The sequence below is a fragment of the Mandrillus leucophaeus genome, unplaced genomic scaffold (genome assembly GCF_000951045.1).
Source record: "Mandrillus leucophaeus isolate KB7577 unplaced genomic scaffold, Mleu.le_1.0 Scaffold395, whole genome shotgun sequence".
Taxonomy (NCBI): Eukaryota; Metazoa; Chordata; class Mammalia; order Primates; family Cercopithecidae; genus Mandrillus; species Mandrillus leucophaeus.
In genome coordinates, this window is record NW_012104198.1 from 990718 (window position 1) to 1017172 (window position 26455).

Below are 26455 nucleotides of genomic sequence, written 5' to 3' on the forward strand. Positions count from 1 at the left end.
TGTGGAAACAGAAATAGACCTTAAAAGTTATCTGGACTCCAGATACTAGGTTCTAGAGTATCTGGAGATGTAAGTCATGTGGCCTTTATTTGAACTCTTCCAAAGGTAGGGAACTAAGTTTCTTACCAAAGAGTCCATCTAATGTTCCTAAAGCTCTAAATTTTGGAAATTTTTTTCTGAAACTTTGGCCTAGTTGAAGAAAGAACTTTCTAACATTCACTGTAAGCTGCAGGAATGGCATCAGCTGGCTCTTGAGGTGGAGAACTCCCTATCATTGGAAGTAATACAAACAAACAAATTGAACAACTGCTTGTCAGATGTTGTACAGAAAACTGATTTTTTCAAGTGGGCAAACTAGATGAACTTCAAAATTCCTTTCAACTTGAAAAGCTTATGATTCTGAGATTTCATTTAGCAGATGAGAAAACTGAGCCTCAGAAAGTTTCATTTGCCTTGCCTAAAATCTTAAGTTGATTCTGGCAAAATTAATATCTTAATTCTTTTAATTTTTAATCCAAGTTCTCAGGAGGATATCGTAAATTCTGCCTAATTATCTTCTTTCTGTCCTTTAATTTCCACCCTTTGTGATTATGGGGCAGGAATACTAAGGTAGACAACTGAATTGTATAGATCAGCAAGTAAATTCAAAGTGGCAAAATGACTAGCTCATGCATAGTGTGTCCATGGCTAGTGGTTTGCTCAAGCTGAGCCCAGTTTGCCCTTGTCCCAACATAAGTATTAATAGCTCCCCTTTCACTGTGGAAAGTGGCCCAATGTGGGCAACATGGTCACCCTACCAATGGCCAACCTGGGAGGCCCTAACACTATTCTATAATTCCCCAAACTTTGATAGAACTGAGCAGTTGAGTTCACATTAAAGCACAAACCACTGACTTCGTTTTATCTAAACTCAACCTTTTATCATATAAGCCATCCCCAAAAAGGCTCCTTTATGGAATTATATCTGTAGCCAACTGTGCCTTGTGGGATATTTCACCTGATACTTTTACGTACTTTGCAAACACTTAATATTACTAAATCCTCACATTTGGAAAGTGCTTTAGAGTCAATACGGTTTCATTTAACTAATAGACAAATAATTAATATACATATCTGACTTCTGGATTATACTGAAAGGAATTCAGGAGGTGGGGAAAGTACCCTTATCTGCCCTACATCAGTGATGTCTTAGTTCAGGCTGCTATAATAAAAATACCATAGACTGGGTGGTTTAAACAACAAACATTTATTTCTCACACTTCTGGAGGCTGTAGAGTCCAAGATCAAGGTGCTGGCAGGTTCAGTGTCTGGTGAGAGGCTGCTTCTTGGTTCATAGATGGGAGTCTTCTCGTTGTATCCTCATATGGCAGAAAAAGGAGCAAGAAAACTCTCTGGGGTCCCTTTTATAAGAGCGCTAATCTCATTCATGAAGGATCCATCACCTCCTATAATGTGTGGGGAGCATGCATTCAGTGCATTGCAATCTGCCCCTGCACACCTCCAAATTAATGGCCTTCTCACATGTAAAATACACTCATTTCACCTAAAAATTCCAAAAGTCTTAACTCATTCCAACATGAATTCTAAAGTCTAAAGTATCATCTAAATATCATTTACATCAGGTATGGGTGAGACAGCCTTGGACAAAATTTCTTTCCAGCTATGAACCTGTGATGTCAAACAAGTTATGTCCTTCCAAAATAGAAATGGTGAACTAGGCATGGGATAGACATTCTCATTCTAAAAGGGAGAAATAGGAAACAAGGAAGGAATGACAGGTCCCAGGCAAGTCCGAAACCTGGCAAGGCAAGCTCCATGAGATCTTAAAGTTGGAGAATAAAGATGGTCTCCAACTTACGATAGTTGGACTCACAACTTTTTGACTTTACAATGGTGCAAAAGCAATACCCATTTAGTAGAAACAGTACTTCAAAATTTTGAATTTTGATCTTTTCCTGAGGTAGTGATAGGCAGTACCATGCTGGGCAGCAGCCACAAGCCACAGTTCCCAGTGAGCCACTCAATCTTGAGGGTAAACAACCCATATCCTACAGTATACTGTGTTGCCAAAGTTTTGGGGGATATTGTACTTTGCGTTTTTGCATCCCATCATGTCTACAAAACATCCATTTTTGACTTAACAATATTTCAAACTTACTGGGTTCATCAGGATGTAACCCCATAGTAAACTGGGAGCATCTGTAATCCTCTAGCTCGATGCTCTGCCTTCCAGACCTATTCGGGTGGCAACATCACCCCCACAGATCAGCAGGGCAGTGCCAATGCTGTGGCTCTCTACAGTGACCCTATTCATGACATGATTCTCTGTTGGAACAGGGGCAAGCCCGCAGGGCTCTGCTGGACTGTTCCATCCCCACAGCTCTGCTGGGCATTGGTTCCACCCTTTGAAATTGAGGTGGAGACAGCCTTGCCACCTAGAACTGTGCACTTTGGGCCTGTGGTGGGAGTGGCAGCCCTACTGATCTCTGAATCACCTTTGGGATCATTCTTTACTTGTCTTGAAGAAGTTCGCATCCGAATAGTTCTACGGTCCAGTCCTGTAGGGTCTTCCTTTGTTTCGTCCCATTTTCTCAATTTCCTTTAGTCTCAGCTGACAGTGGTTCTGCTACTATAATCCCATCTCTATTCCTGGCTTTTGTAGAGATGGTTAATTAAGTCTGTGATTGACATCCACACTAATCTCCTTATCAATAGTGGGTCTTTCACACCTTTTCAAAGATATTTTCTCATTTTTTGTAACGTGGACAGACTGAGAATTTTCCAAAATCTCTAAATTCTATGGGTTTTTTGCTTAACAATTCCATCCTCAATTCATTTATCTCCTCTCACATTTTTTATTTTAATAACATTTTATTAACCAAATATATGCACAATATTATAATTTTAACTATAATCAAAATAAAACTGGTTAATGAGCTATTTATTTATGTTTCATTTTTAAACATTATTAATATTAATTTTGATTGACAAATCATAATTACAGATTTATGGAGTAAAATGTGATGTTTTCATATATGTATACAAGGTGGCATGATTAAATCAAGCTAATTAACATATCCATCACCCCGATTACCTATCATTTTTTATGGTGAGATATTTGAAATTTACTCTCTTAATTATTTAAATATACTCTACATAATTCATTTTTATTGACCATAGTTACCCTGCTGCACAATAGATCGCAAAATTCATTCCTTCTGTCTATCTGAAACTTTGTATCCTTTGATCAACATCTCCGCATTCCCTCTTCCTCTCCCTCAACCACCATTCTATTCTCTACTTCTATGAGTTCAACTTTATCAGACTCCATATATAAATGAGATCACACAGTATTTGTTTTTCTGTGCTAGCTTATTTCACTTAGTGTAATGCCCTCCAGATTCACCCATGTTGTCACCAATGATAGAATTCCCCTCTTCTTTAATGCTGAATAGCATTCCATTGTGTATATATACCACATTTTATTTATTCATTCATTTGTTGATGGACACTTAAGCTGTTTCCATATCTTGACTATTGTGAATAATGCTGCAATGAACTTGGGAGTGCAAATATCCCTTTGACATATTGATTTCAGTTTCTTTCCACATATACCCAGAAATGGAACTACTGGATCATATGGTTGTTCTATTTTTAGGTTTTCTGAGGAACCCCTATACTATTTTCCATAATGGCTATATTACTTTACACTCCTACAAGCAATGCTTAAGAGTTCCCTATTCTCCATATCCTCTCCAACACTTACTATCTTTCATCTTTTTTTTGTTAAAAAGCCATTCTAACAGGTGTGGTGTGATATCTCAATGTGATTTTAATTTTTCACTTCTTAATGATTAGTCATATTGAGCATTTTTTCATGTACCTATTGGCCATTTGTATATCTTCTTTCGAGAAATATCTGTTCAGGTCCCTTGCCATTTTTAATTGGGTTGTTTTCTTGCTATTGAGTTGTTACAGTTCCTTATATATTTTGGATATTATCCCCTTATCAGATGTATGGTTTACAAATATTTTCTTCCACTCTCTGGGTTGTCTTTTCACTTTGTTAATTATTTCCTTTCCTGTATAGAAGATTTTTAGTTTGATGTAATCTCATTTGTCCAGTTTTGCATTTGCTGCCTGTGCTTTGGGGGTCAAAGCCAAAACATCCTTGCCCAGACCAATGTTGGGGAGCTTTTGCCCTCGTGTTATCACAGTAGTTCTACAGTTTCAGATCTTACATTTAAGTCTTTAACCCATTTTGAATTGATTTTTTAATACGGTATAAGGCAGCAGTCTCCAAACTTTTTGGCACCAGGGATTAGTTTCCATGGAAGACAATTTTTCCATGGACTGTGATTGGGGGTTGGGAGGAGGACTTCGGGATGAAACTGTTCCACCTCAGATCATCGGGCATTAGTTAGATTCTCATAAGGAGTGTGTAATCTAGAGCCCTCACATGTGCAATTCACAATAGGGTTCGCACTCCTATGAGAATCTAATGCCACTGCTCATCTGTCAGGAAGCAGAGCTCAGGCAGTAATGCTCACTCGCCCACTCGTCACTTCCTACTGTGCAGCCTGGTTCCTAATAGGCCATGGACTGGTACCCATCTGTGGTTCAGGGGTTCAGGACCCCTCATATAAGGGTCTAATTTTGTTCTCCTGTATGTGGCTATCCGGCCAACACCATTTATTGAAAAGACTGTCCTTTCTCCATTTTGTGTTCCTGGCAACTTTGTAAAAAGCTGTCAACTTTTGTCAGTTGACTGTAAATGCATGGATTTATTTCTGGGTTTCCCACCCTGTTTCATTTGCCAATGTGTCTGTTTTTATGCCAGTACCATGCTGTTTTATTTATAATCACTTTACATATGTTTTGAAATCAGCAAGTGTGATACTTCCAGCTTTGTTCTTTTTGCTCAAGATTGTTATGGCTATTCAGGGTCTTTTGTGGTTCCATACAAATTTAAGGATTTTTTTCCATTTGTGTGAAAAATTACATTGGATGATCTTAGAGGAAAGGTGTTCAAAAATGTCATAGAAATTTTGATAGGGATTGCATTGAATCTCTAGACTGCTTTGGGTAGTATGAATATTTTTTACAAAATTAATTCTTCCAGTCCATGAACACAGCATATTTTTCCATTTATTTGTTTTTTCCTCCATTTTTTAATTGATCTTTTAAAGTTTTCAGTATGCAGGTCTTTTACTTCCTTGATTAAATTTACGCCTAAGTATTTTTTTGTTGTTGTTGCTATTGTAAGTGGGATTGTTTTCTTAATTTCCTTTTCACATAGTTCATTATTGGTACAGGTTGAGCATTGCAAATTTCAAAATCCCAAACCCGAAATGCTCCAAAATCCAAAATGTTTTTAGCACCAAGATGATGCTTAAAAGAAATGCTCACTGGGGCATTTCAGATGTCAGATTTTTGGATTTGGGGTGCTCAACAAGAAAGTATAATGCAAATACTTCAAAATCCAAAAAAATCTGAAATCTGAAACACTTCTTGGTCCCAAGCATTTTGGATAAGAGAGACTCAACCTGTATATAAAATGCTACTGATTTTTGTATGTTGACTTTATATCCTGCAACTTTACTGAATTTGTTTATCAATTCTAACAGTTTTTTGGTGGAGTCTTTAGGTTTTTAAAAAAGTACATAAGGTCATGTCATCAGCAACTAGAGGCAATTTCACTTGTTTCTTTCCTATTAGCATATCTTTTATTTATTTCTCCTGCCTAATTGCTCTGGTCTTTACATGTAATAATTATCAGAATTATCAGAATTTGAAAAGAAGTGATGAGAGTGGGCATCCTTGTCCCTGATTTTAGAGGAAAAGCTTTCAACATTTTACTATTTAGAATGATATCAGTTTGTCATGTGACCTTTATTATGCTGAGGTGCATTCCCTCTATACCTAATCTGTTGAGAGGTTTTTTTCTTTTTTAAATCATGAAAGGGTCTTGAATTTTGTCAAATGCTTTTTCTGCATCACTGAGATTATCATGTGATTTTAATTCTTCATTTGTTGATATGGTGAATCACATTTATTGATTTATGTATGTTGCATCATCTTTTTATCTCAGGAATAAATCCCACTTGATCATGGTAAATGATTCTTTCAATGTATTCTTAAATTCAGTTTGCTAATATTTTATTGAGGATTTTTGCATCTGTGTTTGTCAGGGATGTTAGCCTGTAGTTTTCTCTTTTTGTTGTGTCCTTGTCTGGCTTTGTTGTCAATGAGCATCAGAATTATTGGATCACCTCCCTGACACTACGGTTGGATGGGGCCAGGTGTTCTGGGTAATTGCTGGCCTAACAGTTATCCCTTGGCCTGGGGAAGAGTTAGAGCACCCAGGTTGTCTGAAGAAGCTAGCTAGGAATTCAAGCCCAGAAGACCCGTGGACCATGTTTCCTGCAGCATGGTGCTATTGGCTAGCTCCTCTGATGTGGTACTTCCATTGGCAGGAACACAGAGCAGCCACTAAGATCTATACATTGATTACTGCGAGCCCCACCCCATTTTTTGCTTCTAACTGACCCCAGGTGACCTAGCCCTGCTGGTACTACCAATGTTTCCCGTGGGACAAGACAGGAGTGGATTGCCTGTGAAGGGTTCCAAAATGTGAGGAAGTTGAATATCTGCCTTCAACTCTCTTTTCCCACTTAGAAACCATAACTTCAGGGAAATTCTCTGTGGCACTGCACCAGCTTGAGGGGGAAGTGGCACAGTAAAAGAGAACCATTCCTCTTACCATTTGACCCTGGCTTTTCTCAGTTCTGTGGTCCAAGGGGGGAGCCTCAGCCTCACTCCCAAGTTCTGGGATATTCACAATGGTATTCTGGCCTATGGATAGTTGCCATATGGATTTCTGTAGTGCAGGGAGAGAAGCTGGAGAACTCCTATTCCACCATCTTGCTGATGTCACTCTCTATCTTACATTTTACTATAAGCAGTCAGGAGGAACCAAATACCCTCAGCTAAATATTGAATTTCATCATCCACAAGTTCTACTTTCCATCAAACACTAGCATACAAACACAATTCAGTCAAGTTCTTTGCCACTTTATAACAACAATCACTTTTTCTTTATTGTCCAGTAACATGTTCTTGGCCGGTCCATATTTTTACCAAAATTCTGTTCATGATTACTGAGGTATACTCTAAGAAGATAGAAGCTTTCTCTACAGTTCTCCTTTTCCCTTTCTGAGTTCTCACCAAAATCTCCTTTAAAATTCTATTCAGAACAATCTAGGCTTTCTTGGCATGTACCTCAAAACTCTTCTAGCCTCTACCCATTACCCAGTTTCAAAGTTGTTTCTATATTTTTAAGTATTTGTTATAGCAGTACTCCTCACTTCTCAGTACCAATTCCTGTCTTGGTCAGTTTGGGCTGCTATAAAAAATTCCACAGACCAGGTGACTTCAAATAGCAAACATTATTTCTTACAATTCTGGAAGCCAGAGAGTCCAAGATCAACCCACTGGCAGACTCAGTGTCTGGTGAAGACCCACTTCCTGGTTCATAGACAATTGTCTTCTTGTGTCTTCATATGGTGGAAAGAGGAGTGAGGTGGGTTTCTGGGGCCTCTTTTATAAGGGTGCTAATCTGATTCATGAAGATGCCAATCTCATGACCTAATCATCTCCCAAAGGCCCCATCTCCTAATACCATCACCTTGAGGGTTAGGATTTCAACATATGATATGAAGGGGGTACACAAGCATTCAGTCCATTGCAAATGAAGAATCTGATCGGAGCAATGGACTGCATGAATGTATTCACCTAAGTATTTTAGAGAGGGTAAAAATCAAACACAAAAACCCAAGAACCACACACTGAAAACTTTAAAGAAGACTCTTTCTTTAGCATTTAGAGATCCGCGGTTTGTGTACATGCCACAGTTTTAAATCTGTCTTCAAAGTGGATTTTTAATCTGTGTCAACAAGTAAGAAGACCTATAATGACATACTGTATTAGTTTCCTAAGGCTGCTGTAACAAATTACTGCAAATTTTGTAGCTGAAAGCAACAGAAATTTATTTTCTCAGAGTCCTAGAGCCTAGAAGTCTGAAATCAACACGTCAACAGGGCCACGATCTCTCTGTAAGATTTAGGGGAGCTTTTTTTTTTGGTGTCTTCCTAGCTTCTGGTGGTTGCTGGCAATTCTTGGTGTTCTTTAGTTTTCTGCCACATCACTCCAATCTCTGCCTTTGTCATCACCTAGTATTCTCCCCTGTGCCTGTTCCCTCTGTATCTTCACATGGTGTTCTCCTCTCTGTATGTATCTATGTTCAAATTTCTCTTTTTATAAAGATAGTAGTCATTGGATTGAGGCCACCATAATATAGTATGATCTCATCTTAAATTTGTTATATCCTCAAAGACCCTACTTCCATATAGAATCACAGTCACAGATAGTGGACATTAGGACTTGAACATATCCCTTGGGGGGACACAATTCAATCCACAAGATTCACCCCCTATTCCCCCCAAGTTCATGTCCTTCCAATGTGCAAAATACATTCACTGTCATCTCAACATCCTCAAAAGCCGTAGCACATTCCAGCATTAAATCTAAGTCCAAAATATCATTTTGTAAATAATCTAAATCAGGTATGAGTGAGACTCTGTGTATGGTCCATCCTGGGCAATATTCCTCTCCATCTGTGGACCTGTGAAACCAAGAAAGCAAGCTATATGCTTCCAAAATACAATGTTGGGGCAGGCGTAGGACAGATATTCCCATTTTGAAAGGGATAAAATGGAAGGTAAAATGGTTGCAGGTCTAAAAAAAATTGGCAACTCAGCAGGGCAAATTCCATCAGGTTTTCCAGGCCTGAGAATAATTCTCTGTGGCTAGGTGTTCTGTTCTCTGACCCTACCCACTTAGCTCACTGGAGTGTCAATCCCCCCACAATCCCCTGCATAACCAAGGAGGTAGCCCCACCTTCTGGAACCCAGGAGACAACTCCACCCTCTGGAACCGAGGAGACAGTGCCCCTGCCCCTTGGGCCCACATGCTTTGGGCCTATAATGGCAATAGCAGCGTCTCTGGCCTCTGAGCCTCTCTCGGCAACCTTGCTGGCCTCTGAGCTACCCCTGGAAGTCATTCTTCCATTTTCTTGAAGGATAACACATGTTCACAGCTGAGTCGCTTTATCAGTGTGTTTCATGCCTATAAAGTCTGACAACCTTCCTTCATTTTATCCCATATCTGTCCCCTTCAGTCCAAGTTCAGTCCAATCTGACAGTGTTCTGCTGAAATGGTTAATCAGAGCCAGGTGTCCCACATCTCATCTCTCCAGCAAAAGTTTGTCCAGACACACCCTTGGTGTTCTCTGCAGGGCACACTTTCTTGTGTTTTGCAATATGGATAAGCTGAGAATTTTCTAAATCTTCTAGTTCTGGTGACTTTTTGCTTGATAGTTCTGTTATGGACTCCATTGTGTGCCCTCCACTCGAATTAACATGTTGATGCCCTAACCCCTAATGTGACTTTGGAGATAGGACATTTAGGAGGCAAATAAGGTTAAATGTGGCCATAGGGTGGAGACCTAATCCGATAGGATTGGTGGCCTTATAATAAGAGGAAAAGAAATAGATATTCTCTCTCTCTTTCTCTCTCTCTCTTTCTTCTCTCTCTCTCTTTCCCTACATGCACACATTGAGGAAAAACCACAAGAGTACACAGTGAGAAGGTGGCCTTCTACAAGCCAGAAAGGAAGCCCTCACCAAAAACTGAACTGATTGATACCTTGATCTTGGACTTTCCAGCTGTAAACTGTGAGAAAATAGATTTCTGTTTTTAAGCCATTCAGTCTATGGTATTTTTTTATGACAGCCTGAGTAGACTAACACAATTTCTTTCCTCAATGCATCACTTCCCTGTCACATACTACTATAAACAGCAAAGAGAAACCAAGATGCGCCTCTTATACTTTGCTTGGAAATCTCCTCAGTCAAATATTCAAGTTTATTGCTCATAAAGTCTACTTTCCACCCAACAGTAGGACAAAATCAGTCATGTTCTCTGCTACCTTATACAAGTATTACCTTTCCTTTAGTTTCCAATACATTCCACATATTCACATAAGGCCTCACCAGAAACACCTTTAATGTTCATATTTTTAGAAACACTTGGTTCAAGGCAATCTAGGCTTTTTCTAGCATGTGTCTCAAAATTCTTCTAGGCTTTACCCATTACCCAGTTCCAAAGCCACTTGCACATTTTTAGGTATTTGTTACAGCAGCACCCCACTTCCCAGTACCAAAATCTGTATTAGTTTCCTAGGGCTGCCATAATAAAATAACTACAAACTGGATGACTTAAAACCAACAGTAATTTACTGTCTCACAGTTTTAGAGTCTAGAAGTCCCAAATTAAGGTATCTGCAGAGCCATGCTTTCTCCAGTGACCCTAGGGGAGGATCCTTCTTTGCCTCCTCCTAGCTTCTGGTGATAGCAGGCAAACTTTGGCATTTTTTGGCTTGCAGATGCATCACTCCAATCTCTGCTTTCATTGTCACCTGGTGTTCTCCCCTGTGTCTGTGTGCTCTGTATCTTCACAAGGTGTTCTCCTCTTTGTGTGTGTGTGTCTGTGTCCAAATTCCTCTTTTTTTTATAAGGATACCAGTCATTGGATTAGGGCCCATTCTAATCCAATATGGCCTCATCTTAACTTGATTATATCTGTTAAACCTCTATTTCCAAGTAAGGTCACATTCATAGGTGCCAAGGGTTAGGACTTGAACACATTTCTGAGGGGACACAGTTCAATCACCACACATACTCATCCAGGGTGGGAAGCATCAACGTTTCCTTACAGAATAGGATGTACACAAGGAATATGAATTCCATTACCTCAATTGCTGAACCTAAGCAATGTCCATTTTACATATTCCTATGTATTCTGTAGGCAATTCGGACCATGAAATTTAATATTATACCCAGGCAGAGCTCTGAATTTCTTCCACGCAGTACTGTGAAAGCTTGCACATTCTAGAAGAGCTCACTTGTCACTCTAGACAGGAATGATTTTAGAATTTGTTTCCTCCAGTAGACTATAAATTCCTTGATGGAAACAGCTACGGTTTATTCATCTCTGCATCTCCAGTGCCTACCATGGTAGACGATACATAATAGGTTCTTAGTAATTATTGGAGGAGAGGAGACTGGGAGGAAAAAAAAAGAAGATGCTTGTAGAATTACAATCTAGTGACTTGGGGAGTAGAAAGGTTCTAGGAGCTCAAAGTGCCAAAGCCAAGAGTATGTCACTTCCTCAGGACTCTCCATCTTCTATTCTAATCACCCTAGAGCTTTCCAGTGCCTTAATATACAATAAACATTACAATCACAAAGCAATCCCAGAACATGTGAGCCTTTAGTTCATCAAAATAGCTTTCCCTTTCAGAAGGTTCCAGGTCAAATCAACAGTAGCTTAGCACATAACCAGCATGCCAGAAGTGGGAAGGAGTGATCAGAGAGGGCTATGTGTAGGCTATGTCTTGGATAACTAATTCCTGTAAATTGATCAAGAATGAATACTTAATGTGCTAGAGCCCTCAATAGCTTTCTCTCTCTCTCTCTCTCTCTCTCTCCCCACTGTCAACTGATGTCAGGAAGAAAATATAGTTCTTTTTAAAGTCTTGTCATGCCTTTATACACCCAACTCATTATAATGTCAAGAATGAAAAGCTCTTTGTACGCCTATGTCTAAACTTCAGGGGAAGGCAGAGAAGGAGAAAATCAGACATTAACAGGAATTAGTGAAAAGGTGTAAGAGTCCTTGGAGGTTTTTTTTGTTTTTTTTGTTTTTTTTGTTTTTTTTTTTTTGGTGCTCACCCTTCCCTTCTTTCAATCTCAGAACTGTTGCTGGTATACCCTGTGCCTTCCCTACAGTCATGAAAGTCAGACTGTGATATACAAATGCAGCATTTAACAAAAAATGTTAAGGCATGTTAACAAAAAATGTCAAACTCAGTACCATGAAAGAGGACACCAAAAAGGATGCCACTCCATGTGGGCAGGGGTTGTGTCTTGTTCACTATATCTCAAATGCTTTGAAAAGTGCCAAACACAAAGTATTTACTCAGTAAATATTTGTTTAATGGATTATTGAATGAATTAAGCTGATTAATCAGGAAACTGCTATAGGCAGTCAGAGCGTGGTATTCCTAAAAGAATACTCAGGGGATTCCTAAAAGAATCCCCTGAGATGAAACTGTTGTCCAGGTAAAGCAATGCTCTGCTCACCTGGCAGCCAGGAAGGGAAGTGTATACCTCCAGAAGGTAGTTAAAGCCTTATAGAATATTCCTTAGCCCAGAGTCAGAGCCTTATCTCCTGTCTTTATTCCCTGGCTAGAACATTTGGATATCACTGAATTTCCAACTTAATGCCTCCTTTTGCTTACTACTTAAAGAGAACCAAGGCCAAGGCTAACAGAACACATTTTTGCTTGAACTAAGCCAATAGAGTGAATGGCCAAGCAATATAAAGATCATTACTCCTGGCCGGACACGGTGGCTTGCGCTTGTAATCCCAGCACTTTGGGAGGCCGAGGCAGGCGGATCATGAGGTCAAGAGATGGAGACCATCCTGGCCAATATGGTGAAACCCTGTCTCTACCAAAAATACAAAAATTAGCTGGGCGTGGTGGTGCACGCCTGTAGTCCCAGCTACTCGGGAGGCTGAGGCAGGAGAATCACTTGAATCCAGGAGGCAGAAGTTGCAGTGAGCCACTGCACTTCAGCTTCTATTCCAGGATCTGCCCCTCTATTATTTTTCTTTTTGAAAATGACTGGCAAAACAAACAAAAACACACAAAAAAATCCCAGGTCCCAGGTATTGGCTCCAGCTTTCAGTCTTCCTCTTCACACGCTCTGACACCTATACAGTAGGCCATTTTAGACTTAGCAGCAGATTTTCAGGCCCTCTTTAATCCGTCTCTGTGATTCATCCTCCATTCTCTCTTCTCTTTTGTTTATTTTAGATACCTGCAGCAGAAAATAACCCTTTTCTTGTTGGAATGCACTATTGGTACTCCAGCTACAGCCACCGAACTCAGCACTGCAATGTTTGTCGAGAGAGCATTCCTGCCTTATCCAGAGATGCCATCATCTGTGAAGGTACCTTTCTGATTCCTTTAGGAAGTGAAGCTCAGTGGGTAGATATAGGGATGAAGGAACTCATGTGGCTTTAGTATCATTAACTCACATTAGGTCACTGACTCTGGTGTGAGGTTAACCCTGACTGAGGAAAGAAAAAGGGAGGAAACTAGCATGAGGGGGATGAAAATAGAGGGATGAGTATGGGGGAATAGGACTATATTATCACAAGTGTTAAAAAGACAGAAATCACCTCATTCTTACCATCAATTTTCATTCAAGCTGGATAGTAAAAAGATTAGCCAGTAAGAATAAAAAGGAACTGGATTCTATTGGAAATAGGTTTTTGGAGGTACGTTAGAACTATATAGAATGCATCTGTGTTCTAACTTTCACAGCAGCTTAGGGAAGGGAATTAGAGTCCTCACTGTTACCAGATTCACACCCATCTTTTTTCTTCTTCTTCTCACAGTGTGCAAAGTGAAATCTCACAGATTATGTGCTTTGAGAGCAAGCAAAGACTGCAAGTGGAATACATTGTCTATCACTGATGACCTCCTCCTGCCTGCAGATGAAGTAGTAAGTACCAGCCATGTCTTCCCACAGTCTGCCTCTCCCATCTCCCCTTCAACCAGGATACACAGGGGAAGGAAGACTTCTTCCTAACTCCAGATAAGCAAAGTCCCAGGCTCACAATCCAACTTATCTGGAAGAATGAACCTCCCTCTTGTCATTGTTCACTAGCATTGGAGTAGGGAGGGCAGGACTATGAAGAGCCTGGGTCATTTACCTAATGTCCTCCATGGAGTAGTACAATTATTCCAATTGGCCCTTCCTCTCCTTATATCTCTAACTTCTACCTCCTGTGTCTTTTTACCTTTCTGCAGAACATGCCCCATCAGTGGGTAGAAGGAAACATGCCTGTTAGCTCTCAGTGTGCAGTATGTCATGAGAGCTGTGGCAGTTATCAAAGACTTCAAGACTTCCGCTGCCTGTGGTGTAATTCTACGGTAAGACTCTTCTCATCTTCTTGATATTTAGAGAACTTAACTCCTGGCGAAGGGGTGGATTAGAGCTCGACCATGTATACACATAGATAGAAACCTAAGAAACCCTTATCTCAAAACAGGTTAAACAGATTCCATAGTATAAAGCTTAGTATCCTGCCTTTCCAGATCTGGCTATGGAGCCTTTGGGAGAAAGATTTAAGATCATCTTTGTTGCTTCTTAGTTGGTGAGGCCTACTAACAAATGGGAAAAGCTGAACTCTCTAATGGCAGTATGGGCAATTAAAAAATAAGTTCTGAGTCTGCCTTTGAGAAACCTTCTCCCTTTCTCATTCACTATTTCCTAGGAACTTGTAACCTGTATTAATTAAAAATGGTTGATAATATTAACACATTATTATTGCCACTATATACTGAGTGCGTAATATACATGATCTCATTTAGTCCTTCCAATAAGCCTAAACCGGGCCTCATTTGTTCCCATTTTACAGATGAGGAAAGTGAGGGTCAGAAATGTGAAGTGATTTGTCCAAGGTCATTCAGCCAGTAAGCAAAAGTTTTGATTCATACATAATGCTGCAAAGACTATGCTCTTTTTGTTTTGTTTTGTTTTTTGTTTTTGAGACAGGGTCTCACTATGTTGCCCAGGCTGGAGTGCAGTAGCACAATCACAGTTCACTGCAGCCTCAAACTCCTGGGCTCATGTGAGGTGGGCTCCTCTCACCTCAGCCTCCTCAGAGTAGCCGGTACTACAGTCACATGCCACCATGCCCAGCTAAATTTTTAATTTTTAAGTCTTGCTATGTTGCCCAGGCTGGTCTCAAACTCCTGGGCTCAAGTGATCCTCCCACCTTTGCCTCCCAAAGTGCTGGGCTTACAAGCATAAGCCACCATTCCCAGCTGACCACACTCTTAACTACAACACTACCATGCCTCTAAACCAGTGGTCCTGTCCTCAACTGGGGGTAATTTAGCTCCCCAGGAGACATTTGTCAATGCGTGGAGACATTTTTTATTTTTGCAACTCAGGGTGGAGGGAAGTGCTCCTGACATGTAGTGGGTAGAGGCGTGGGATTCTGCTGAACCTCCTACAATGCACAGGTCAGCCTCTCATAACAAAGAACTACCTGGCTCAAAATATCAGTAATGCTGAAGTTGAGAGACACTGATCTCGATTTCTAGCATTTTAGATGCTTCTCCAAAACTGAGTTTTCTAGACAAGAAGAAATTGAAGTATGAGCTTCTTCTTAGAAGACTCCAGTTGTCCTCGGTTTGTTTTTTTGGTTTTTTTTTCTTTTTTTTTTTCAATGGCTTTTGAACAACCAGGCCAGGTTCATGCCCCCTAGAAACTGTGTAATTTTCCAGGAAGTGGCACTTGAAGATGTCAGAAATCTGGAAAGAATGGCCACTTGTGGAAAAGACAGCAAAGTCTCAGCTGTCACTTCCCAGCTGTTTGACCTTAGGCAAAACCCTTGACCTCTCTGAGCTTTGGTATCCTCATTTTTAAAATGAATTCAATAATGTCTTTTCTACCTCACACACCTGTTGTTATAAGGATTGAAGTGTAATATTAGATTATTAGTATTAACTCTTTTATACTGCATGTAAATTCCCCATTCTGTAGGCCACTAAGGTTGTACCTTAGGACTGGTGATTTCTCAGTGCCTGTAGGTGGGTATCTTCTGAAAGCTACCTTTGAAAGGATCAGAGTTCTGAGGCCACACTGAGGGACAGTGTAGGCTCAGAGTAGAATGGGGGTGTTCAGGTGAGTTAGGGATATATGTATGGCACCAAATCTCAGTAAGGGAGATTAAATACTAAGGATCTAAATCTTGGTATTGGAACTCAAGACTGATCAATGGTATCCTTTCTCTCCCCCTCCTTTTTTTTCTCTGCTCTTCTCTTGTCGTTTCAGGTGCATGATGACTGTAGGAGACGGTTTTCCAAGGAATGTTGCTTCGGAAGCCATCGCTCATCAGTCATTCCTCCCACTGCTCTAAGCGACCCCAAAGGCGATGGTGAGTAGTTAAATCTCAACCTCAGAAGCACATTGGGGATGGAGGGAAGGTGCAAAGGCTGGGAAGAAGGACTGCAATTAAATTATTCTCCTTAAACCGTCAAACATTTTTGGGAAGTAGGAATGTGCTTGTGTATATAGATAGCTCCTGATTCTCTTACCTTTGGGGTTGTGAATGTTGTTCTTTCTGATGTATATGTATGTGGGCACGTTCTCTGTAGCTCGGTCACAATTGTTTCGGATCAGAATTGATTTCAGCTTTTTCATGATTTCCAAACACTGGATAAGTCATGAAATAAGTTCGTGTCCAGGTGGTCAAGGAAGAACTTCATGAAGGCCAGGTTATTTTACTTTTAAAATGGAAACTAACACCAATGTTGTTCCTAAATATGAAACTAACATGATCATTACCTCAACACTCTTCATTGATGCTTTGTCAATTCCTGGACACTAGTGATTTATTAAGAACTCTATTCTCAAGGTGTCTGAAGGCTACAGAAAGATCTAAGACATGGGCATTGCCAGAGCTATTGATTATTGTGGATTCGGGCTATTGATATAATACAACAATGAACAATTTAATGTATCATATGCTAAGTGCCAAGGGAATGGTAGAGACATTTGGAAATGAGCAAACCTTAGGAATGTTAACCATTTATAGGAGGGTGAACGGAAAGGAGGTAGTAATGAAATCAATGCAGCAAGAATAAACTTTGTATAGAGTCTTCTATCAAGAGGTCTAGCAATGTTAGAACAAAAAAAGCAGGAGCCAAGAGGAAGGGTATTTTGTACAGTTTTTGTGTTTGTTTAAGAATAAGTAATACATGGAGGTATCATGATGTAAGGAAAAAAACAAGAGCCAGGCAATTATGAGCTTTAGTTACTTACTAGATATGTGATGTTGGGTTAGTCACTTACATTCTCTGAGCTTTGCTTTCCCCAACTGTAAATGGGAATGAAGCTATCTATTGTGAGGATAGATGATAATATGTGAAGGGCCTAAGTATCTAAAAACATAACCTCAATGGACCACAAAATTAAATCCCTTGACTTCTTGGGCAACTAAATACCTAGTCTCCTAGCCTAATAAAAAGTGCAGACCCCACAGGGATGATTCACTCTTTGGCACTTGCCTTTTGAATTCACCTCTCCTTGCCTACTTTTTCTTCGCTTTTTCTGAGAGACTCTCCTTTTTGCCATTGACTTGTTCATTTGCTTCTCCCATTACTCATTATTAAAGAGTGGGAGCTGTCAAGATGAAAATCACATATCACAGCTTAAAAGACCTAACCTATTTTACTAACACTAAGAAATTTAGAAATCTAATATACTTACCACTGACAGGCTACTATTTCACTAAGCCAGAGAAGAGATACACTGCTCATAAATTTCAGTTTGTGTATGGTTAGTTTCACCCTATATATGGTCAATTTCACTTACTGGAGGAAAGTTCAAATTCTTCCTGGAATGTTTTAATCTATATTTCTCTAATTTGCTAATTTGTCCACCTCTGACATATGGGATATCCACTGATCCAAGAGTGATTAGTGAATCCTCATTTCACTGACTTAAAAATTATCCCCATATCGATGCTAGTTGCTCACTTCATTGCCAGGGAAGAGCCAGCATTAGCTGGAAGCAGAGAAAGGAAAAGAAAGAAGAGTAGATGGTTTCCTTAGAGAACAGAAGGGGCAAAGATTCCTGTAGCCATTGCAACATAGTTTTAGAACTAGACATACCACATGTGTATGCGCATGCTCATATATATGCTCATGCACACACACACAGCCACTCTAGATCCTTCCAGTTATTTTTCCAACCCTAACACAGATATAGCTAGACCTTAGTACATGGAATGAGCCATCCATACAGGTTTCTGAAGGCAAGTATACTCATATGTCCCCATAATAACATGTAAAGACACAAAACTGAATTCACTCAGGTATACATGCATATATTATTATCAGATCTACTCAAATAGTTATCCACATGGAGTCACCCACCAGGTAGTTGACCAAAGAGGTGATGAGATTCATGACTCAGTAAATAAGAGATACTTGCCTAGATAGGAGAATGAGGGACTAGGGAAGATGCAATTGATACAAGAGGAAAAGTAGCAAACTGGTCAGCTAAGCAAAATCAGGCTGGTAGTGAAATCAACCTAGTTTTGAATCTGAGACATTTTGCCCACCCCCACAGGGACCTGACAAAGATGTCTTTAAGCAGATGGCCCACCTCAGCATGCCACAAATGACCCCAAATACTTGTTAAGAGGGTTGCCGCCTCTCCTTTGTAACTGGGCCAAACGTGTTCTGTGTTTCCTGTCTTTGCATTGGTGTTTTTAAAATTTATTTCTTCCTATCCTATATCACTTCTTATGCTTGTTGTAGCTTCTCAAATGATGGCACTGTTACTTTCTTTTTCTTTCCACCAGTAGTACGATATTATTGCTTAGGAGCACCTGGGCTAATCTATTCTTTTTGTTTGGTGTCTTATTTAACATCCCATGAGTTAGCTTTTAACTTTTCCTCCTAGTGATCTGCATTCCTGATCCAATTGAATCTCCCTCTCTGCCAACACTTCTTTCTGTCATGCGCTACTTGTCCTGGAACTTCTTAGAAGTGTCTTTCAAGGCTTCCCTATCTTCTTGACTCTTTCTTTCTGGCTTCTTGGCTGTGGCCTTGTGCCCTTTAATGGGTAAGTTTCCTACTGGAAGGTCCCTTCCCAGAGGAATCTTTTGCATCTTCCAGTCATAGAATCTTAGCGATGTAAGGTCCTTAAAGATGGTCTGGTTCAATGCCCCCTGGCTGAGCTAGAGAATCCTTTCTTCAGCACCCAGCTGAAGTCATGAAGGCATCTAGCTCATGACTTTCTGAGAAAGGCCTTGCTAGCGTTGAGTCACACCCATCTGTTCGCACATGTATTTATTCAGTCAATAGACTCTAATTTCTGAGAATTCCTTCCAATTATCCCTTTTTCCTATTCAGTCTGCTTGGTAAATTCCTTCTCTTATCTTTTAGGGTCCAGCTCAAAATCAAACATTGTCTTCTCTGTTTAACAGCTTCTGTAATGGCCTCTTCCCACTCTCCCAAACAAACCAATTACTTCTTTGACTATAAACCAAGAACACATATCTCAAAGCACCTAACACATGACGTTATAATGGTGTCCATCTTCCACCCCAGCCTGTGAACTCTCTGTATCCTTAGCACTTGACTCAGACCTGGGTATATGGTATACGCACAGCCAAGATTTGTTACATGAATCCATTAATAAATTTGCATTTACTGAATGAATGTATTACTGTATGTAAGGCTCAGTGCTGAGCGATGACTAAGATAGCAGCACTGGCTCATATGGAGAAAAAATAGTGAAGTGCAGTGGTTGTTGTATCAGAAGCATCTGAAAGGCGTGTTAAAACACAGATTTCTGTGTTTCAGACAGTCTGAAACACTACCCCCAGAGCATTTGATTCAGTAGATCTGGGTGGGGCCCAGGATTTTGCATCTCTAACAAGTCCCAGATGCTGCTGATACTACTAGTCCTAGAAACACACTCTATCATTTACTGTATGCCCCTGGACAAGTTACTTAACCTCTCTGTGATTAATCTGTCATTTGTTTTCTGCCAATAAGGAATGATAATTGTACTCAGGTGTGTCATGAAGGTTAAATTAGTTGACATTAGTAAAGGAGGATTTTTAAAGTACAGGAAGAGAATGGTAAGCCAACCTATGCCAATTTCGCATCTTTCTGTGGAGTGAACAGAATAAATTTGAGTGGGACAGTTGGCTCCCTGTTTAGGGTGCTGTGGTTGTATTAATGCAGCTCAAAGAAACATGAGCTTTTTTCGAAAGGTTCTTTCAGGCCGTTGACTCATCAGGAGCTTAAAGTCAACTAAATCCCCTAAGCTCTTTTCACACTTGATGCTGCCAAGTCAAGTTCGTATTGTCCTGTTCTGGTACAATTTATGTCCTTGAGCCTAAAGGGCAAGCTTCACATTTATTCCCTTTACATTTCATCCCTGGACTTTGACCTGTCAGCCTGTCAAGGTCATTTTTCAATCTTGATTCTGTCATGCAGTATCTCTTCCTCCAGCTTTGAGTACTTCAAAGTTCATAAGCCAGCCTTCTATGTTTCCATGTGAATTGTCAGTTAAAATTGTGGAATAATACTGGACACTCCCTTATGATTAACATCATTCTATTCAAAAGCAACCTTGTGGAAAGGATTGTTTACTGGTTATAAATCTTCTTAACATTATTATATTCCTGCTCTCAGTGGCACCCATCTTTGTCACCTGGTTCACAAGATTCTCTTGACAAACTTGGCCTTGCTCAAATTCAGATATTCTCTGCCTCAGGGGGAAATGCTAGATGGGGCTGCCCCTGTAGTCTCCTGGGACTGCCTTCCTGCCGGGGCTACTTCCCACTGTCTTCCCATCTGTGACCAAATGAGGTTTGATGCTAAAGTTCAAATCGCCTTAATTACAGAATTTTCTCTCTAAGCTTCCTATGCTCACTCTAGTTTATACCCTCATGGCTATTTCATTTATGGACAGCGTTAGTGTAATTCTTTTTTCCTACTTCTTAATTTAATTCTTGTCTAGTTAATATATTCACATGGTTCAGTTTTTTAAAAAAGAAATACATATATACACATAATACTTAATGAAAACTCTTGCTGCTATCTTTTATCTTTTCTCTGATCTTCTCAATCTCCTACAGCCCCCATATCCTCACTCACAGTTCAATACTGCCATTACTTTCTTAAATACCTTCCAGTAGTTATTCATGTATATACTAGTAAATATAAATAGATATTCTTATCCACCCCTTTTAATACTATGCATATTGTTCTGCACCTTGCTCTTTTTCTCCTTCACAGTATATTTTGGAGATTTTTTCCATATCAACAAATTGCTTCCTTGCTCTTTTTTACAGTTGCAAGATATTCCACTATATGGATATACCATAATGTATTTAACCAGTCCACTATGATGAATAATTTAGTAGTTTTCAGTCTTTTGCTATTACAAATAATGCCACAATGAATAGCCTCATACATATCCTTTTACATACACGTCTATATGAAAAATTCCGAGAAATAGAATTACTAGGTCAAAATGCATATGCCTCTGTAGTTTTCATAGATACTGTCAAATTCACCTCCATAGGGCTTGTGTCACTCAGCACTTCCATTCTTAGTCTATGAGAGTGCCTATTCCCCCATGGCCTCCCCAATCAAGTATGTTTTTTTGTTTGTTTGTTTGTTTGTTTTTGTATTTTTTTTTTTTTGCCAATGTTCTAGACAAGTAAAAAAAATGGTAATGTGGTCTAGTTTTAATTTGCATATTTCTTGTTATGAGTAAGTTTGACCATCTTCTCATCTTTAGGAGCCAAGTTATATTTCTATTTCTCATGAGCATGATGATTGGCTTTTAAAGGTTCATTTTCATCTAAACACTGGGAAACTAAGTTTTTGAATGATTCATTTTGAAGATAAGGAAACTGAGGCCCAAATAGTACACAGTGGTTGGTCTCACTGCCACTGCTGTCTCACCGTTAGAAAGGAACTGCCCCCAAAGGGCCTTTGACACTAAACAAAACAAAAACACTAGGGGCATAGATAGGTTTATTCCAGGACCTCTGGCAGGGAAAGTGCTTGCTTCCAAGCACACCTCAGAGAGCCACTAGATGTTGGCAAGAAGTTGCTTCCATGAGTCCTTTAATTAGGGTGCATACCCAAAGTCACATGCTCACCTAGAGGGTGTTGATAGAGGGTTGCAGAGTGAGGAAGGGAAGCACAGAGCACCGACAGGTTCTAAAACAAGGGAGAGGTAAGCTTTGGGCTAGGCCATGAATTGGGGCCTGCATTGTTGGTTGGTAGGGGAGCAAGCACATAAAAAGTTAACACCTTTTGACTATTTTATTTAAATATCTTAAGACCTGACTCGTAATGTTTCAAGTCCATGCTGAACAGTCTTCCACTTATTTTTGCACTACTTCCTCTAACATCTTGTTGCCATTGAATCTGTCCCATGTCACCTCTCTGACCTCATCTTCTGCCACTCCCCCCTCACTCACTTCACAACAACCATACTATTCTCTTCACTGATCCTCAGACAGTCTAGACAGTCTCCCTTTTCAGGGTCCTGGCACTTATTATTCTTCCTACCCCCCAAAAAACTCTTCCCCCAGATATCTGCATTGCTCACTCCTGCATTCATTCGAGTTTCATCTCAAATGTCACCCCCTGAGAGAAGCCATCCCTGACCACTCTGTCTAAAATAACACAATCTCTACCCGCTTTCCCTACTTTATTTTTCTTCATGACAAATTCTTTTTTATAATTATTTGTTATGGTCTGTCTCCTCCATTAAAATATAAGTTCCACAAGGGTAGGGACTATTTCTATCTTGTCCACCACTGTATTCTCAGGACGTAAAGCAGGCACAGAGAATGCCCTCCATACATATTTATTGAATAAAGGGATTAATGCATCTTAACTACCATTGTGTCAACATATTACTTTAGTAAAAATAAGTTGGAAGGGGTACTACTTTTGGATCACGTGTTCAGGGAAAGTAACTACTTCTGAGCTATGCTAATGAGGGGACCCAGCTTCTATAAGACTCCCTTGTAGCTGTCAGGCCTGTCAAGTCCTAAAAATTTGGTGCATGACTGGCTAGCTGGCTTAGGATGCCTTCAAGCTCCACTGGCCAGTGAGTGGGAATTGGCCCATAGAGGAAACCTGCCTTTGATTTTTCCAGGCAAACCAGTCATGAAATCTACTCAAGTAGATTTCCTTCAGGTTCCCTTCCACCCAAGCTAAAACAAATGGGTCTTCTCAACCCACCTCCTCCCACCCCTGCTGAGGAGTGAGCCACATGCTTTTTGCCCTGTGTATTTATTTTTGCGGAGGCATCCCTGTCAAGCCACAGCTCCGAGGTCTAGGGGCTCACTATTTGTCTAGCATCTCTTAGGGGGCCATTGCACACTGCCTGTCTCCCTGCCAACAGGCTCTGAGACTCAGCATGAGTTGGCAGGCCTTGGTTATTTAGACTGCTGTAACCTCACTTCTCCATGGGTAACTAAAATATTGGGGATTATTAAAAGCCTCTCTCTTGTTCAGATAATTTTCCTATAGTCTTGTTTCCCCCGGGGAAGTTGATGAGATAATACAGATTGCTCTGCAACAGCCTTAGAGAAGTGATTACAGTTCTTTGCTTCATCCCACATCGATATGTTCTGTTATTTAGCTCCTGGCTAAATGGCAGCCTTTCCTTCTCCCTTCTCCTGACCTAGTATCTTCTCACTATAAGAACTGAGGTATCCTGGGCAGAAAAAGGACTAGTTGTGTGCTGGTCTTCTTCCTGGGTTCTCAATCCTCTCCTTCCTCAGTTTCCTCACAGTTTTACTAATCCTTGGTTGTGGCACCAATTTCTTTATTCCTTATGTTCCAACATACTGTTGTGTATGAGTTTCTCTCCTGAGCTTGAAGGCAAGGACTATACCCCTAGCAGTATCTGGCATGATGCTTGGCATGTAGTAGTGGCTCAGCAAATGTCATTTGTCTGACAACAGCTGGACAAATACTTTTAAGCCCTTCTGGGTGGTATCTTGACTCTGCTCCTCATTCGCAAAAAACTGAGACTCATACTCAAAAAGTTATTGCAAAATGTGATGTTAAGTTATGTCTCGTTTCCATCTCAACGGGTCTGTTCTTTTTTTTCTTCTTTTCCTTTTCGTTGTGTCAGGCCAATTAGTAGTATCTTCGGACTTCTGGAATCTTGATTGGTCATCAGCCTGTTCATGTCCCTTGCTCATCTTCATCAACTCCAAAAGTGGCGATCATCAGGGGATCGTCTTCCTCCGAAAATTCAAGCAATACCTTAACCCATCTCAAGTGTTCGACCTATTGAAGGGTGGACCTGAAGCAGGGTAAGCGTGTACCCCATGAGTATGATTGGATACGTAAGGGAGTCTTCCCTCTATACATTCTAAACCAGGATAGGTTTCTTGGAATCAGTTCTGTATTTGGGCAGGAAAGATCTATTTTCTCAAGTCAGGACACAAATGCATAACTCCAGAGCCTTTTGGGTTGGCTGGTAGGAAGGCTCTTAGCCCTCTCCCAGAAATCCCTTCAAGCCCAGGTCCAAGCCCCTCTCAGATTTGCTTTATCTTTTTTGGTTGGAAAACGTAAAACTACGCCTCCTAACCTCAGAGAAAGAGACAAATGGACACTGCTGTCTACTTTTCCTGCCACTCTCTTTCCCAGGACCAAATAGATATATCTCCTCTACAGACCTGTTTTATTTTGGGATCATCTGGCTGCTCAGTCCTGGTTCCTGTGAGCCCACTGGCCACCATGCAAGGCATCTTCCTGGGCCTCAGCAAATGGGTCTGGTTAGGTTACTAGTGTTTTCCAGAGCAAAGCTGGGCACAGAAAGAAAATGAGTTGAGGCAAAGCCTGATCTCTGGGATTGTCTATGGTCTTAGATACACAGAGAGATAAGGGTTAAGGGAAAGAAGGCAGGTAGTCTGTTAGCAGAGTGCCAAAGCAGCAATCTTATATTGTGGGAAAGGTTACAAAACTCAGCTGTTCATGAAGTGACCCCCTTTCCTTTTTGTCCTTCCAGGCTGTCTATGTTCAAGAACTTTGCTCGCTTTCGCATTCTGGTTTGTGGTGGAGATGGCAGCGTGAGCTGGGTCTTATCTCTGATTGATGCCTTTGGATTACATGACAAGGTAAGTCCCTGGGTGACTCAGTTTAGCCTTTGCTAGAAAGAGTAGGGGTGTGTAACTGCCCATCCCAAGAAGTCCCAAGTCTTTGCCCTCCCTGTCTGTAAAATATGTTTCCCCCAGGTTTCATATTCAGCCTGACTGGTAGATTCCCAATCTAAGCCTGCTCATCTAGACTATTTTCTGGTTGTCTATCTGTGTGACATTGACAGAAAGAATGAGCAGTGCTCTGTTCCCTAGGCTTCAAAGTGAAGAGTTGAGTTGAAGTAGAGGAGAGCAAACAAAACAGAAGTGGTCTTAGACAGAACTCAGTCCCGAAATTTCCTTCCCCTCCTGAGCCCACTGATTTTCTTCCTTGAGTCTCAAGAGTGGCAGAAACTTTCCTCTATGTCTCCTTGCTGTCCCTAGGCAGCCCCTTGCTCTTCTCACTCCAATAGCTTTGTCTCCTGACGTACTTCACCTCCTTGGCCCAGCCCAGATAGAAATTCACAGCTATATTTCTCTTTTATAAGCATGGCCATGAATATTGTCATATTCCAGCAAGTTTTCCCTTTACTTAGTAGATTCTGTGTTGTTAACATTGGGGTCCAACTCCTTAGGGAAAATTTCACCCAATTGCAAACATCTTCTCATTACCTTCCCCAGAATCTGAAGTCCCATAAATCCACTGACTTTAAGACCATAATTCTTCCCAAAGAGTACCCTCTAGGTTCTTCCACGGGTGAAGCTTGGTAGAAAGACTGTCTGAAAAGGGTGTCTCCTTTTGTTCTTGCAGTGTCAGCTGGCAGTCATCCCACTTGGAACCGGCAATGATCTGGCTCGTGTCCTGGGCTGGGGTGCATTCTGGAACAAAAGCAAGTCACCTCTGGACATCCTCAACAGAGTGGAGCAGGCTAGTGTGAGGATCCTAGACAGGTAAGTGGCCGAAAGACCAGGCCCTTGTGCTTCTTCCTGTCCCACATCAGTTACATCACCTCAATCAGGAATACTTTAACTTCTCTGACAGAGCCTCATTTCCTTTCTGGCTTCAGTGCAGAGCCATTTGTGGGTTGGGTTGGGCTTGTCTCTTGGGAAGCCAGGGTCTACCATGTATCCTTCAAACATTATTGAAGCCCCTCTTCAAAACTAAAGGATCCTACTGGGAAGTCAAGGCTGCAGTGGGCCATGATCACGCCACTGCATTCCAGCCTGGGCAACACAGTGAGACCCCGCCTCAAAAAAAACAAAACAAAACAAAGCAACAACAACAAAAACAAAAACGCCAAAAAAAACTAAAGGATTCTAGAGCAGGGGCCCCATGGATAAAGTTCAAGTGTTCTGTGAACCTTCTTCAAATTGCAGAGCCAATGATCTGTTTAAGCATATTCTCTCTCTTGGGGAAAAGTCTATCATTTCATCAGATTTTCAAAGAAACTAAAAAAGGGATGAAGGTTGAATTTAGAAATAACTTGCTTACATTGTCACTGCTCTAGAGAAGAGCGAGTATTACCATCCTATTTCCCGAGGATAAAAAGACTTTCTATGCTGGTGCATATATGAACATTTGATTTATTGCTGCCCATAAGGATCTCCT

At 40.6% G+C, this 26455-nt stretch overlaps 1 protein-coding gene across 1 annotated transcript in view; it reads left to right on the forward strand.

The window, feature by feature from the left end:
* DGKK (diacylglycerol kinase, kappa) overlaps positions 1-26455 on the forward strand; it is a 108494-nt gene that overhangs the window by 53355 nt on the left and 28684 nt on the right. Inside the window, exons 5-11 of the mRNA XM_011991342.1 lie at positions 13001-13136; positions 13588-13694; positions 14003-14125; positions 16038-16140; positions 23898-24081; positions 24780-24888; positions 25658-25797. Coding sequence (XP_011846732.1) covers positions 13001-13136; positions 13588-13694; positions 14003-14125; positions 16038-16140; positions 23898-24081; positions 24780-24888; positions 25658-25797 — 902 coding nt within the window. The remainder of the gene's footprint in view (positions 1-13000; positions 13137-13587; positions 13695-14002; positions 14126-16037; positions 16141-23897; positions 24082-24779; positions 24889-25657; positions 25798-26455) is intronic.